The sequence below is a fragment of the Gymnoscopelus microlampas genome, assembly GCF_963454915.1.
Source record: "Gymnoscopelus microlampas genome assembly, chromosome: 20".
In the NCBI taxonomy this organism is placed as follows: domain Eukaryota; kingdom Metazoa; phylum Chordata; class Actinopteri; order Myctophiformes; family Myctophidae; genus Gymnoscopelus; species Gymnoscopelus microlampas.
Window position 1 is genome coordinate 17444260 of NC_139957.1, and position 16806 is coordinate 17461065.

General features: G+C 39.7%; 2 protein-coding genes across 2 annotated transcripts; one reads left to right on the forward strand and one right to left on the reverse strand.

Moving 5' to 3' along the window:
* The first annotated feature begins 2223 nt into the window (after positions 1-2223).
* On the forward strand, positions 2224-6497 carry LOC311035867 (galectin-related protein B). Its single transcript, XM_084044330.1, has 3 exons — positions 2224-2303; positions 3608-3788; positions 4241-6497. The coding sequence occupies exons 1-3, from the start codon at positions 2260-2262 to the stop codon at positions 4382-4384; spliced, it is 369 nt and encodes a 122-aa protein (XP_083900456.1). The 5' UTR covers positions 2224-2259; the 3' UTR covers positions 4385-6497.
* A 130-nt stretch (positions 6498-6627) lies between these two features.
* plek2 (pleckstrin 2) lies at positions 6628-13684 on the reverse strand. The gene is made up of 9 exons (XM_084044331.1): positions 13214-13684; positions 12958-13122; positions 11952-12145; positions 11466-11557; positions 8509-8696; positions 8133-8234; positions 7811-7894; positions 7565-7643; positions 6628-6899 (listed from the first exon to the last, which is right to left on the reverse strand). The coding sequence occupies exons 1-9, from the start codon at positions 13265-13267 to the stop codon at positions 6772-6774; spliced, it is 1086 nt and encodes a 361-aa protein (XP_083900457.1). The 5' UTR covers positions 13268-13684; the 3' UTR covers positions 6628-6771.
* Between the last annotated feature and the right edge of the window lie 3122 nt (positions 13685-16806).

Sequence of the window (16806 nt, forward strand, 5' to 3'; positions counted from 1 at the left end):
ATAACGTTATTTTTGTCTTTCGTGTATTTTTAAAAGTATTTTATTATTATTATTATTATTATTAGTAGTAGTAGTAGTATTCAGTGTGGTGGGAAAAGTAGCCTATTCACATTTCTTCTTCAGTAATAGCCCTAGAATGTCTGTGATCTTACATACATTTCAAGTATTTCAAATTTTCAAATTTGAAATACTTGAAATGTATGTAAGATCACAGACATTCTAGGGCTACTTCAGTAAAAGTATCAATACTGCAATGTAGAAATACTCTGTTACAAGTAAGTAAAGTCCAGAATTAAAATTTTACTTTAAAAAAGTACAAAAGTATTGGCATAAAAATGTACTTAAATTACCAAAAGTAGAAAGTACTCATTATGCAGAATGTCGCACAAGTTACCAGTAGCTAAAGTTTTCAAATAATTGTAGTGGAGCAATATTTGCCTCTGAGAGGGAGTAGAAGTAAAATGATTTAAAACGGGAAATGCTCCAGTAAAGTAAAAATACCTCAAAATTGTACTTAAGTACGGTACTTGAGTAACTGTACTTAGTTACTTTACACCACTTGTAGTATTACTTTTCATTTATATGGGCAAAACAAATAAAAGATATATTGGTAAAGGCAACAAAGTACCCTATGGGAGCTAGACGCATGCTAAAGAGGGTCATGTGACAAGAGCAGCTGATTCCCCTGTGCTGGTTGGTGCAAAGGTTGAGAAGAGGGGGCGTTCCAGTCTGCATTTTTTTTTGCAGGATTATAAAACACAACTTTCATATTTAGCAGGGATTAGGGAACATGCACAATTAAGAAAATGCACCATTTTTTGTCTGCAGACCCTGTACTGTCTGCAACCCTACGACCACATCTAGAAAATGCAATATTAAAGAACAATACCAAAAACTATGAGGCAAGTTGTCCTGACAAAAGTATTAGTGTATTATTGTGTGGTTTTAAGCTATGTGTTAAGTCTGTCTTGAAAATTGTGAAGTGATTCTCTGTATGTTTACAGGCAGTTGTATTTTTTGATTGCTTTAACAGAAAAAGCCTTGTTCTGCTAAATGAAACCACACAGTAGTTAGAGTAGAGTTTTTGTGTACAGAGTGTGCATTGACTGAAGTGTTCTCACTTCTCCTGCATGCATGGGACCAACTGGTAATGCAGTTCAAGTTCAAGTTCAAGTATTTATTTGCCATTTCAAAACAAGTTTGATGTTGAAATGCAGTAAGAAAGATGAGGGCATTTGCTTAATTCTTTTACATTTTTAAGACAGGTTGGACTCAATAATGATACCCACATGTAAAACAATGTGGGACAATTCTTATAATTTCTTAATTAAAGAAAATGTGATGTGGTAGTTGTTAGTCTATTTCCAGATGAAAGTATGAGAGCCAATAATTAGGCTGCTGACGTCACGCACTATATATATATATATATATATATATATATATATATATATATATATATATATATATATATATATATATATATATATATATATATATATATATATATATACATATATCACATCACATCTTTTCCCTTTGTGCCCCATACCCTGCCTACCCATACCCCATCTCTCTCTCTCTCTCTCTCTCTCTCTCTCTCTCACACACACACACACACACACACACACCCTGGCATCCTTTGTGCCACATTTGGGAGCCTGTCTCTATGACAACGGACAGGCGGGGTTTGCCAGCTGGAGGCAGAGAATTAATCAACTCACTGGCATCACCACTGGAGATAGAATATCCTCCCTGCGCTGACTGGAATGGAAGAAAACGATAAGAAACAAAATGTATGTAAAACGATGTATCTGCAATGATGCAGTTTTTTTCTTTTCTTTTGCATGTTAAGCTATAGGAAATAAATGCATAGCTAAATTGTTTAATTACAGTTTGATCGCGGTTTAGGAAACAATAAAACAAATTTTGTCGGCTCGTTCAATGACCGTTCATTCACCTGTGGACGTTTTAAAGACGCAGGCAGGCTTATCGATACGTTGTTAGCAGCGGGAATAGTTGTAGCCTGTAATGCAGATGTAACAGATAACCAGGCCTCGTGGCGCTAGGTAATAGGCTAATAGTATAGTTCCCGCAATATTAAAAAACCGTAGCTCGAAACTGCCACGTGCGTTGTGCTACATATTCCATCCTAGGTCTAGATGAATGCTGATGTTGCGGGTTTGACCAATAAAAACATTTCTTTCTATTGTTTTACAGGAGGAGTATATCGGAGAAATAAAAGGTGGGCTGCGGCCTTCAATGAAATTGGTTGTTATGGGAATTGTTAACCAAAAACCAAAGAGGTTAGAAGCTTATACTTACTACTATACTGTTTCTTCTTTAAGCGACTATGGTGAAAAGCAGACCTTTGTCTGTCTGCACCATTGCTTTCACCGCCCTGCAGCTGGTCCCTGGTGCATGTTTGGGAAAATACCTTTGCAAGAGCATTGCTTAATTATTAGCAATTAAGCATGGGAGAGTTGCAAATCCCATGGAATTACAATAATCACAATGGAATTTCCCTGCATGGCAGATAACATCATGTCTATTTGCGCATTTGTTTAACAACTGTAGACCATAATAATGCCCTCTACAACACACACATATTATTCAAAAAAGAAGTTGGGTGGTAGGTCAAGAGACCAGAAAAAAAAAACTTTGTCCTTTTATGGAGAACAATAGATAGGATATTACTGTAGAGATCATTGTGAATAATTACCCTTCCACTGACAGCCAGACAGACCAATCAAGGGTATGTCTGAAGTCATCTTTAGTTTTATTCTGATGTTCGAGTAATTTAATGTTACTCTGATATGTCTGATTGTTGTGGCAGAGATATATATTTCTTTCAATCAAAGCATGATGCTGGCTACCACCATTTTTCTTCCAAAGGAATCAGCTGCTGAAACATGTCATGTGCTGTTCATTTTCTAAACACATCATCTTGGCTGTCAGAGCGGGCTGGGTTCAAATCGAGTGCAGAGCTACTAATAATTAGACTCATGCAATGTCAATAAATGCAATATAGCATTGGAAAATGGAAGACGTTTTGTGGTTTAAGTGCCATGGATGTAATACTATTCTTACATATATTGGCACAATTGTGCATAAAAAAAGGGACGCAACAATAAAAGCATTATATATTCCACCGTTATGTAAAATGCTAATAATTCCATTTACCATCATTAATCCCTTAATCTAATTTATTTTACTATTCAGCCCCACGCTTTCAGTAGACTTTTTGTACAAGATTTTGCATTGAAATGTTCACTATTTGCAATACAAACCAGGAGATGTCACTGTTACTGTCTGAGCTGCTGTGTAGTAGCTTTTAGTCTGAGTTGAACTTGCATAACATTGTGATTGTACTGGCCAATTCCCAGGTGTGTCTGTGGTTACATTGAGAAATCTCCAGGTGTGTGTGTGTGTGTGTGTGTGTGTGTGTGTGTGTGTGTGTGTGTGTGTGTGTGTGTGTGTGTGTGCGTGCGTGCGTGCGTGCGTGCGTGCGTGCGTGTGTGTGTGTGTGTGCTCAAGATTCTTTTTTTGTTGAATTCTACATCCTGTACCTTTTTGTTAATCTTTGACCACTTTATTTGTATTTGTCCAGCATTGAGGTGTCTATATCCAGTGTCCCACAAGAGGAGGAGACAGAGGCAGATGTTGGTCTCCAAATGAAGGTCATCTTCACAGACAAGGCCATCCAGCGCAACGCTCGCCTGGCAGGAAAATGGGGTCCCTCTGAAAACACCCTCTCCTTCTTCCCTTTTGCTGCTGGAGAATCCTTTAAGGTACAGTATGTGTGCACATGGTCCATGTTGTGTGAGTACTAATTGTCTTCTTGTGGTCATGTTGCTTTGAGGTGTGGCTTCAAATAGATTGCCTGCAATACTGTATATCTGCGATCAAGGAATTAAGCTTAGCATTGCAGTCATTGGCAATAGCTCTGGAAAATGACTGTAAGCTAAATATCAACAAATCTAAATGCCTAAATGCACAAACTGTAAATGAAATGATTATGGTGATGTATATTTTAGAATATCCCACACTCACTCACATTCTTTCATTCTCTCATACCTAGGGCTGGGTGATGTGGACAAAATAAAACATCACAATGTTTTTGACCAAATACCTCAATATTGAAAAAGTGATTAAGTGATTAAAACCAGGAAAAGACAACCCTACTCATGCCCCCATCTCACCATCAATGTCTCTCTTTCTCTCTCCCTCCTGTCTCTCTCAGATGGAGATTGTTTGTGAGCACCAGCAGTTTCGTATCTTAGTGGACGGTCAGCCCCTATGTGGTTTCACACATCGCTTCTTCCCGCTTTCATCTCTGACTGCTCTAAGAATCTTTGGAGATCTACAGCTCACAAAAGTGGCCTAAGGCCAGCCCCTTCCCCTGACCCTCAGATGGAAGATGAAGTGAAGAGTTTTGGTTTAGGGACAATAGAATTAGAATAGTACCTTATTTGTGTATAAATCAATCCATAATGAAGATGTATTCTTAAATTACACCTGGCTCGTAATCATGTGTTAAGACGAAGTGCCTTCACTAGATTACCTGTTTGGAGATTTGAACATGTTGACTGAATGTAACGGTCTTCTTGATGTCTGATGTCCATTGAGGACTGGGATCTGACCTGAATTTGCTTAAAGCATACAATCTCTCCCCCAAAGAACACAATATTTATAATAGTACTGACTGTACTACTTACTTACAGTAAGATTAATAAGCGGTATCAATCTAGGCACAGTGAAGACTTGAATGGGAGCAACATGTTTTTCTGAAACAAGTTTATGTAATTTAAAAAGATATTTAAAATGTCTTTTTAAATAATTTCTCTAAAAGTTAAATATGACAGTGCTTGAAGCTGAATGTTTCTGAAATCAGAATAACCAACACTAAAGACTGTAATTCCTTTCCCTATGAAGTACTGTAACAGGTGTAACGTTCAACCAAGTATAGCCTACATTAGTGCATGCCCGTAATATAGTATGTTAAGTCCCACTTAATTTGCCTTCAAACGGGGATACAGACAAAAGAGCTTAAAGGGCAAGACCACTTTGGTAGAGGTTTGGGTTGTGTACTTACCTTGCCAAGATGTAACTTCAAAGGGGGACAAGAAATCAAAAATAATTGCTCCATTGATTAGAAATTGTTAATTCAAAATATGCTCCTCATTGACTTACATTGTACGGTAAAACAGCTCTCAAAGTCACTCTTTTAGCACATAAACAAACACAAACAAAGTTGATTCAGACAATATAGAACATCACTAAACCCACTACTGTTTTTTCTTTTTATAAAAATGTTAACTTCCTGTTGATTTTGCTATTTTTATTAAAAAGAAAACCTGGACTGGATCCGTGGATCCGGATCCGGATCTTCAAATAGTAAAAGTAGTAGTAATAGGAAGTTGACATTTTTATTTAGAAATTAAACAATACTGGATTTGGTGATGTTCTACATTGTCTGAATCAGGTTTGTTTGTGTTCGTTTACGTGATAAAAGAGTGACTTTGAGGGCTGTTTTACCCTACAAAGTCATGAGGAGCATATTTTGAATTATCAAATTCAAATCAATGGAGCAATTATTTTTGATTTCTTGTCCACCTTTGGAGTTACATCATGGCAAGGTAACTACACAACCCAAACCTCTACCAAAGTGCTCTTGCCCTTTAAAGCGTCATTATAATGTAGTTTGCACTTTTGTTGTTGTCATCCCACCACTGGGTTATATACTTTTCTGACTACCATGGCACTTTTTACGTGAATGTTTAATATTGACTGTATTTCACTGCAATAAATCTTGTCATTTTTCCAAGGTGTTTACATCTGTTGATTAACAGCTCCTTAAATGTATTTACAAATCTTCAGCACCCAGCGGTGCAGCAATTAGAACATGATGTAACATAAATCACTACCTGCCTATTTATATAGGACAGAATGTCTCCTTAGGCTCGAGAGGCTTTAGTCACATGTGTGACACATAATTATCTTTTCCCTGGCCCCTTCTCAAGCATTCTATCAGCCTGGCAACTATATCAACAAAGACAAAATGCAAAGGGAATTGACCATATTCACACGTGGCCATTTTGCTCTTACTTCATACTCGTGGGGACCCCTGTGAGTAGGCCTATGAAGTAAGACAATTATATCTTTGTGATAAAAGGTTAAAAAAATGCTCACTTGAACAAAAGAGAGGCTGAATCACCAGCTGTTCACCATGAATCACATGGTCAACATAGTAACATGCTGACAAAAGAGGAGAGGCTCGCATCAGCTTGCTGTGTGGGTGTGTTCCCCTTTTCCAGGAGAGCTGCCAATCTGTATGAATGTGAAAAATACAACCTGGGGCCTTGCGTGTACATACTTGTATTCAGGACATGGTGTTTTGAGTAAAAAACAATGAAGCTCAATAAAGAAAATACATTTAAATAATAAAATAAAATTGAATGAATATGAGAAAATGCATATTGTGTGTGTGTGTGTGTGTGTGTGTGTGTGTGTGTGTGTGTGTGTGTGTGTGTGTGTGTGTGTGTGTGTGTGTGTGTATATATATATATATATATATATATATATATATATATATATATATATATATATATATATATACATACATACATACATATAAATGTGAAATAGATTGTCATCTAATCAGATTTAGTCAAATTAGTATTCTAATCTATTTCATTTGGATCGCATACTTTGCTATTGCTACCGTACATTCACAGAATGTATTAATTCAGTCCAAAACAGGTTTAAAACCTTTTAGGTCTGTTTTCTTATCGCATCTATCCAGTCCATCTTGTCCTGGTGGGTTGGAGCCTGGATGAAGTAATGTGTGTCTGACTGTGTGATGATTTTAAACAGGTTGCCTTGAATGTTGCCTTTCACTCCTGTATGGAGAAGATGGAGGGATAGTCAGTAAAGTATACTGCATTCCTTACATTACTTTGAGTGCTTTTTTCCCCCTACACCAGATTTCTTTGCCAAAAATACCCGATCTACAAGCTCACAACACATTGCAATGTGATGCCTTGTGAGCTTGAAGATCGACAAACGTTCCCCCCATAATAGGGAGGTTCAAGTATTTAATAAATATAACAAATTAAATTCATCAAATCTGTTAGGTCATCAAACCTGACTTGAAAAAGAAATTAAGAATTTAGCTGTGTGCATTCATGGTACCTGAGCATTTCTTAAATGTGCGTTATGCCCAAAAATGGTTTGCTTTCTCAATGCTAGCAGACACTTACATCACATCACAACAGTAATTACATTATTTATTGAACATGAGTCTAAGTTATTCAACTAATGTTCCTTTAGGCCGTAAAAGTTTAAGAACTCCTTGTTACAACAAGGAGTTCAATACCATGCCCCTTCCATGGTCCTTTTCTACACTTTACAATGTTTATTTCATGTATAATATGTCATCTATCATGAGCAGGTGTTATATTTTGTTATATTATCAACCCTTGAGCATGAAGTTAATTGCTCCAGATGCCTCATTCCAATTCCAACCCTGAGGCCGCACCTTTGACCGAGGCTGAGGGTGACTCACCTGAGGGAACTCCGTTATCTTCCAGTGCTGAGACCAGACAGCCTCGCAGACTGAAGCCGCCTACAGGGCTGACATCATCCTGAGAGGTGATATCATACGACAGGAAACAGATGCGACAGGAAACAAACACAACCACAGACAGTAGCACAAACAACTAGGTCATTTACCACAGCACAGAGGTTAAGATGATAATGATAATATTGAGAAATAAATAATGTGTAACTATTAAGTGATTTGTGTGCTTACCCTGCTGGGATCATAGTAGTGGAGGTAGGCAGGCTCTGAACGCAGGACAAAGAGTCGCACCTTCCAGTTCTTTCTTTTGTGTCCCTAAGTTCGGGATTGAGCAATATATAGCTAAATAATTGTAATTACATACTAAATGCTAAGCTATAAAATAATATAATATATTTTCTGGGTACATTTACCAATTGACATAAAATACTGACAACCACGGCTTTGTTAAAGTGATGATATACTAGTTGAGTTACGCAGGACCAACTGATAATGCAGGGAACAACTGAATGTGATTTCCTACATTGTAATTTGTACAGTAGCTTGAACGTACCTGTTTTAGCAGATAACCCCTCCTCATCACTTTCCCACTGAGCTCGACAGCTGACAGAGACGTCTCTGCCTTCACACTTCCTCTTTTTGTGAAGCTCTCAGACTGGGAGGAAACATGAACAACAAAGCAATGAACAGGTAGTAGAACCTCCAAACATGTGCATGCAAGTACTGTAAGTGTGCCCCTTAATGGATTGAAGGATTACATTTATTAGGAGATAAAGTACTTCCCTGACTGACTGTTACCATACAGACTTCAAAAAAAGTCAATAATACTGGTGCTCACTACTCACTACCACAAATTCAACAACATGGAAACACTGCCCCCATGAAACTCACAACTCCAACAATGAGGTGGACCTCACAAAGGTACTCACAAAGCTGTAAAGTGCAGTGGAGTCATCCATGAACTGTTCTACGAGTCCCGCACTGCGGATGGCATCTAGACTCCTCAGTCCTATAGGCCGTAAGAAGCCTTCCTCCAGTAGGGCAGAGGCCAGGGTCACTGCCTCCACACGGGTCAGAACTAACTGCATAAATACTAGCCAGTCCACCACTGCTGAACCTGTATAAACATATACACATAGAGAGAGAGAGATGAGAGAGATGGCAACAGTAGTGCCATCATAACTCTAATTTCATCAGTGGCTTTATGAAAGATAGATCAGACTTATTGATCGCCAGTGGAAATTCAAGCATCACAAATTCAGTAAAGTGGCAGTTTACCTTGTTTCGAATGCCGACATTTACAGCCGATAAACGTAGTACACACTACACAGCATTTCATAACTTTCATGATCATCGTCCTCATTGAACGTTTTTCAACGTTTCTCAAAATCCGTGCATAGACTACTGGAAAACCACAAATTCTGTGCATAGCCGCCTCGCATCTCCCCCATTGTGACTAAACCATTTCGGAGCCGCGCAGTCTCAAGGGAATTGTCGCCGTGTGAAGGACCACCGAGCGAGCTAAAGCGAGCGAGTTGCCGTCCTGAACATTGCGACATTCCCTTGAGCCTACTCAGCGGCGTTTGAGTTACGTACCGATAGGCACAGAATCGTAAATTTTGTTGTGGGGACTGCTCTACTTCCTGGTTTTGCCCTAGAATAAAAAAGAAGGATGGATTACAGGGGCGTGTCCCAGCGTAGTACCGGGGTATTGCACATGCGCAGTAAAATCCTGCCTGAACATACAAAAAGGCTCAGTAGATGGCAGCGTGTGACCCTTAAACGGTAGTGTTTGTTTTGTGTCACTTCAGTAGCCACGGAGACCTGCATGAATTATATCAAAACTTTAATTCAGTCAAACAGTGGGTCAACAACAATGAAAGCAATAATAAACAGTAGGGACATAAACACAATAGATATGCATATTAATAACTTGGATATGGGGGTTTATGTCACTTTGTTGTTGTTCTTTATAACTATGTAAGTCATTTAGTCCACTTGTGTATTAGAATTACAAACCTCCAGCTGTTTAGGTGCTGAGTGGAGAGAACAACAAACACACACCTCGACCGACTGAGAAGGGATCCTGGGGGTTTTTATGTAGCGCCTCTGCTGGAACAGCGAACCCTTTTTCTACCCCTTGTTTTTCAGTAGCGGGGGGCGGGGGGCGGGGAGCGGGGGGCGCCCTAGTCCCTACGTCACATCCTAGACGGATAGCTCCGCCCACACTGGGCGAGCGCTGTCAGTGCAGCGGAAGTCGATGCGCAGACGGCTTTGTTGTTGAAGCCCGACTGACGCACGCTCATGAGAAACAGCAGAAATGAAATCTGGCGAAAACAGTTGCGTGCATTAAACTTTAAAGGAAACATATATAAAATATATAATAAATATCCATTTGCCTAATTCACCACTACTTTTGCGTTTGAAACTTAGTATTTCTCTAAATATTACACTTTCACGACAGCCTAAGTATAAACTGTTATATTAGATGAGTGAAACAGCTGTCTCACCACTACTTTTGCGACTGTCTCAACGTGGTTTTACTGGTTAAATTAAAAATAAAATTTGCGTTTGAAACTTAGAATTTCTCTAAATATTACACTTTCACGACAGCCTAAGTATAAACTGTTATATTAGATGAGTGAAACAGCTGTCGATACAGTCAATATAAGTAAATCATTATATGATGATAGCCTTATGAGTAACTTTTTTATAATTTCGGGACATTTTGTTATTTTGCACAACACCTTTGTACAACGAAGTATAAAATAGGGTTGATTAGAATTTCTCTAAATATTACACTTTCACGACAGCCTAAGTATAAACTGTTATATTAGATGAGTGAAACAGCTGTCGATACAGTCAATATAAGTAAATCATTATATGATGATAGCCTTATGAGTAACTTATGAGGAACCCTATTTTATACTTCGTTGTACAAAGGTGTTGTGCAAAATAACAAAATGTCCCGAAATTATAAAAAAGTTACTCATAAGGCTATCATCATATAATGATTTACTTATATTGACTGTATCGACAGCTGTTTCACTCATCTAATATAACAGTTTATACTTAGGCTGTCGTGAAAGTGTAATATTTAGAGAAATTCTAAGTTTCAAACGCAAATTTTATTTTTAATTTAACCAGTAAAACCACGTTGAGACACAGTCGCAAAAGTAGTGGTGAGACAGCTGTTTCACTCATCTAATATAACAGTTTATACTTAGGCTGTCGTGAAAGTGTAATATTTAGAGAAATACTAAGTTTCAAACGCAAAAGTAGTGGTGAATTAGGCAAATGGATATTTATTATATATTTAGACTGCATGTTTCCTTTAAAGTTTAATGCACGCAACTGTTTTCGCCAGATTTCATTTCTGCTGTTTCTCATGAGCGTGCGTCAGTCGGGCTTCAACAACAAAGCCGTCTGCGCATCGACTTCCGCTGCACTGACAGCGCTCGCCCAGTGTGGGCGGAGCTATCCGTCTAGGATGTGACGTAGGGACTAGGGCGCCCCCCGCTCCCCGCCCCCCGCCCCCCGCTACTGAAAAACAAGGGGTAGAAAAAGGGTTCGCGCTGGAACACTCCGTCGTGCACTTCCTGATAACACTGCGCATGTGCAATACCCCGGTACTACGCTGGGACACGCCCCTGTAATCTATCCTTCTTTTTTATTCTAGGTTTTGCCGGGTTGCGACTGGTTACGCCCACCGTGGGACTCCCCGTACATATGCACGGAATTTGGGGGTTTCTAGGCGACTATGCACGGAATGACGTGCACAAATCCGTGCAATGTAGGCCTATACTAATTCTCTGGCGATCAGGCTGGGCATTCAGTTGTGCCTCCTGTGCAGATTGACTATATTGCTGTTTCTGTAGAAGCTTACCTAAGAAGCAGTTGCTGTAGGTGCTGCCTTGCTCCACATGGTTGGTCAGCTTGATGCCACTGTGGACGTCATACATGGAGTCTACCACCTGACTGAGACACAGAGCAACAAGTTTTCTGTTTATATTTGCTGCAGAGCCATAGCGTCTCACAGTTGGACCAATAGAATATAATTATAACATTATAAGTATAATGTATAAGGAGTGCAAGGGTTAAATAAATAATAATACAGATTATTCAGGTATTCAACTATGTAATAAGTATTCAGTCTTAAGAACAATTAGGTATGACAGAAAAACATGTCACCACATTTATGGCAACAATACTTTGATTATTATTAAGTGTATGGAGTGTGTGTAGCTGGGTATTCCTGATTAAAGCCTAGAAGCCTATATGTCTCTTGGCCAAGGGTTGGGGGGAGTTCCCACTTTGGAAGAGTGGTAGTTGTTTGGTATCAAATCCAGGTGGTAACATAAGCATGGCTTACTTCAGACTGATGTTGTGTAACTGTAGTGATTTAGATATGGTGGGCTCTGGTTGACTTGGGGGCCCTCCATCGTCAGCCGTCCGGAGTTTCTCCACTGCAGCAGTGATGGCTTCTGCCCACTCATCTCGTTTCTCCCGAGAGCAAGACTCGAGGAAATGCTCCACAGAACTCTGTGTCTGCAGCTTGAACACCAGCTAGGGAATAGAAATCCCAGAGGACATTATTCATTTTTGGAATGATGTTCATGAGCAAGCGCCAAAATACATAAAATATTTAGAAGGAAAATGGCAGTTCAGAATAAATTGCATCTTGAAGTTAGTACTGTTATGTATAATGCATGTGCAATCATGTTTTCACAGAACTGCAACATTCAGGCAGTGAATTGTCTGAACAAGTGAGATAAGTGTGAGCAGATCATAAAACATGACATTGTCAACACCACACCTACAATTAATTGTTCACCATGATAAAATGTCAACTGCATAGGAAATTATTTGATGGAAAATCTAGATCCTTCTCATGTTATGGAAGTTATTGGAGGGCTGACGATATCAATTATTAAGTTAACAAAAATGTACTTTTCTATTTCAGTGGTATCACATTATTTGACTGCAAGTTTGCATATATCCAACCCTTGATTTTTGAAGGGTTACTTGCTCCTTGCTCATACTCCATATGCCTGCATGTGAATGTCGACATACATCATGTCACAGTAATCTATTTTGTCGTAGTTGTAAATACACCAAAGAAACAATTTCCAGTTATTAATAAGAGTATTTCCTTACATCTGTAATCATCAACAAACATAAAGTGGATTTAAATGGTTCTTATTCTAAACTTAAGGTATGGTGGCTTTGTCTCCTGGCTTGTACTACTACTCACAGAAGCACATTTATTTTCAATCTGAGGTTCATGCAAGGACCTTTTGGGCATTGGTACATAGACATTGAATATCAACTTAATTCCATAAGGGCCTACTGTACATAACAGTTCAATGATTACTCACCGGCCGATTATCATACTCCAGAAAAGGACAGGTAATCACACAGTCCTTCAACACGATTTTTCCACGTTGACACGAGTCCCTCTTGCCACCTTCATATTTATAATACAGTAACTTGTCTGTCATTAGTACAAACCAGCGAGCCTTCCAGTTGTGTACAAGATGACCCTGTAGAAAATAAAGTAAAAGTCATTCATTATGTTAGATCAAATGATAAATGTCCCATCATCAATTGTCTTATCATTTAATCATTTCTTACCCTTTTCACCAGGAATCCCTCTTTTAGAACAGTATTTTTCTGATCTGCATCCATGCTGTTACACGTCTTCTTGCATACCTTGCCTGTTCTTACCTGCTGCCTTTTTAAATGTTCTATTGGATGTGTCACACCACGGTCACACCCACACACACACACCTTGGTCAATATTCAGTAGGTGATCTTTCAATTGCCTGCCCTGCACAGTCACTTGAGGGCGCTCTTTGACAACATTAATGATTGATAAAACAGAAATCCATCCTGTGCGCAGCGTTTGGGGCAGCCGCTGAGAGAGGCAGTCTGGTTGATTGATTGATTGAATACTTTATTAGACAGACATGTAAACAGCACGAGGTACTGTCAGACATTTGAGCTAAAAGGCTAACACAAAAAAAGTCCTAGGGACTTGTTTCCATTGTGGTCCTGGTATTCAAAAGGTCACCGGTTTGCCTCCCGGTCCACCCATGTCTTAGCCTTGATAAAAGTCAAGACTCTCATGTGACCGTCTTGATCTAAGGCTACCCATGTCTATGTGTCAAAGTGTTTCTGAGCAAGACGCTTCTCTCCACTAAACAGATTAGGCTACAGGCGGTTGGAAGGTGTGGGGAAAAAAGTTGCTGAATGCACCTGAGAGCCGACACCGACAGACAGCTAAAATAGCTCGGTTCGGCTTTCGACGTTTCCCTACAACTTGCGACCCGACTTGGTAGTGTACCCACCACCACCACCCATTCAACAGCAGATTTCGGCAACAGCCGCTTTCCAACACTTACCGCCGCAGACGTCAGTGCGGAGGAGAGCGACCTTTAATGAGAGGCCCCCGATGAGGGACCCTCATTGATTAATAATCAGTGAGGGTCCCTCATCAAAGTTTTCATATTTTGTTTATAATCAATGATTATAAACAAAATATGAAAACTTTGAGTAGTCTCTCAGTGATGTCTGATGACTGGGAATATGTGCTGAAAAACGTGTTATAGGCTACATGGCCTACATTTAGACACTGATGTGGATCAGTATCCCAGATGTGGGAAAGAGAGAAAACTAGAAACATGCAAAAATCGGCCTCCTAGTTGGTGGCGCTATAACAGGCCAATGTGAAGTTTCAAGGCAATCAGATGCTGCGTTCATGATTTGAGGTATTTTGTTCAAAACAAGCCATTCCTGCAAATTTTAGATGCCAATCAGGATGGACTGATCCGTCTTGATCACATGACAAAAATTGTCCGCCTGGTGGCGCTATAACATGACATGACAATGTGAAAAGTGTGGCATTTCTTCCTCGGCCTAGTGTGAATGTGCGTGCAGAGTTTCATAGCAATCGGAGGCTGTGTTCATGATTTAAGGCATTTTGTTCAAAATGAGCCACTCCTGCAAACTTTAGATGACATTTAGATCACATGACTGTAGAGATAATGTGTACCGATTTGCTTGATGTTTGGACAAAATCTGTAGGAGTAATATCCAAAAATGTGTTTTGCAAAAATCAGCCTCTTGGTAGCGCTATAACAGGCCAATGTGAAGAATTTGGGGCAGAGGTTCTGCTCTGGCCTCCAGGGAGTGTGTGTGTGCACAGTTTCATGACGATCGGGCCAACAGTGCCGGAGATTAGCTGTACACAGATGGACAGACGAACACACAAGGACGGACGAACGGACGGGGGCGAAAACATAGAAACATAGTCTCGACCACACATTCGGCCTGGCAGTGGCGGAGATAATACGATCAAGAGGAGGGGAAGGGGCAGAGAGAGATAGGGGGATTAGAGAAGGATGATTAAGCTACTTCAAAACCAGATTAATCAAATATTTCCCTCCATGACAACCTGGTTCTCCGTTATTTGGGGAGAGTTCAGATCCTGGAAGGGTGGTGTTGTCAGCTGTGGGAAGTAGTGTAGATGCTTATCCCAATTTGATGAAAAAGCAACAGCAGGGGGTAAACTATTGTCTGTAGCAGCTGTGTCCAATAGGAGAGGCTGGTAAGCAGCAAACAAACAGCTGCCGAGTACTAGTTTCGGTCACATCTGTTGATTCCCACCAATTACACTACATTATATTACATCTGCGAGGATATACTGTAGGCCTACAGATAACATGATTATCGGGGGCACTTCTGCCCGGAAATTGTATGGCCCTTGAGGGCCCCTATCCTCTGGAACTGCTATGCACTGGCTACCTGAGGGATTTTATTTCGTTTCAAAACAGCATCTCCTTTCTCTCTGCTTTTCTTCTGTATAAATAAAGAAAAGTGCCAAGGGAAGCAAGCACTTTTATTCAAAATGAAAGGTTCCAAAAGACTGAGGTTTTGCAGGAGACAGTGATAACTTACACTGCATGTCTTCATTAGTAATCCTAAACTCTATTTTGGCCGGCCTACCGGTAAAACGACTTTTAGGTTTGCCTTTTTCTAAACAGGATGATAGAGAGACGGGAACTGAACGCAATGAGAGGATTAAAGATCTGCAACACAGGTTTCCAAGCTGTAAACAAACCTGGTGAACAATCAACTATCAAGTTACCTTCTAGCATCCTGCAAGAAATGTGATCTCTAAATACTGCATAGGCTAAAATTCATACTTGATTTTGTTGTTTGCAAGAACAAATAACTATTTATTTACTAAATATATTTAACTAGAGGTCCGGCAAGCTGGTACACATGAGACAGCTGAAATGTGCAACAGAGAAAGGTTGGCAGTCTGCCAAATGACTGTAAAGTTAAGAATCTGTTAAACATACAGAAACACATTCTCCCTATAGGACGGGAGCCACTTGTGGGACTCAAGCTCTTTAGCCAGACTTGAGTGTAAGACACCTCTGCTGGTGAAATTGCCAAACCATGCTCAGTGGTAGACGTCAAGTCACTGGGTAAAGGTGTGTCTGGAATGCCCTCTGTGTGACTAACCATTAACCATAAATCAAACATGTATTACGTCAAAGAAGACCATGCCGATTTGGCAGCCAGGATACAGGAGGGGCTTTGACGCAGGCCCATTCACGTGACATGCTTTCTTGCTTTGTAGTCTTGGCCACACACACTTAACACACAAAACACTCACTGTATTGTGTTTGCTTATGAAAGAATGAAAAGAAGATCCGTGTGCTACGGTAACTTTCTCCGGGTTAGTCCTGTTAAGTCTTTACTCTCTGTATTCTGTTTTCTTGGTCCACAGAGTTATTGTTCTCTGGGTGTGTGTTTGTGTGGCCAGACTGGCCACTTCCACAGCTGGTTACACATGGTAGGTCACTGGGCAGTCTCAGGCTTTATAGGAATGAAGCTCAAACTGAGAGATTGTACAACTTGAAGATTTGCTGAAGGGTCTTATTTTAAAATACTAATACCATTACATTTCTACGAATATTAGTTGATGTCCATTGGAGTGAAGAGCAAAGACAATTTTGCACCCTCTGAAATGCTACTATGTGGCACAATCATATCTGTATAAGCATAATTTGGCCATAAGCACCACACTTATGTTTCTTTCCATGGTAGTAGTAAAGTAACGACATAAGTACAGTTCTGAGGTACTGGTACCTTACTTATTTCTATTTTCTGATACTTTACCACTACACTACATTTTGGAGGCAAATGTTGTGATT

Bases quoted from the DNA above. Each gene is read 5' to 3' on its own strand.
- LOC311035867 (XM_084044330.1), top strand. From the start codon at position 2,260: ATGAAATTGGTTGTTATGGGAATTGTTAACCAAAAACCAAAGAG. The intron at 2,304-3,607 runs GTTAGAAGCTTA...GTATTTGTCCAG, and splicing joins GTTAACCAAAAACCAAAGAG to CATTGAGGTGTCTATATCCA. The intron at 3,789-4,240 runs GTACAGTATGTG...TGTCTCTCTCAG, and splicing joins CTGCTGGAGAATCCTTTAAG to ATGGAGATTGTTTGTGAGCA.
- plek2 (XM_084044331.1), bottom strand. From the start codon at position 13,267: ATGGATGCAGATCAGAAAAATACTGTTCTAAAAGAGGGATTCCTGGTG. The intron at 12,146-12,957 runs GTGAGTAATCAT...TCTATTCCCTAG, and splicing joins TGGAGTATGATAATCGGCCG to CTGGTGTTCAAGCTGCAGAC. The intron at 7,644-7,810 runs GTAAGCACACAA...ATCACCTCTCAG, and splicing joins ACTACTATGATCCCAGCAGG to GATGATGTCAGCCCTGTAGG.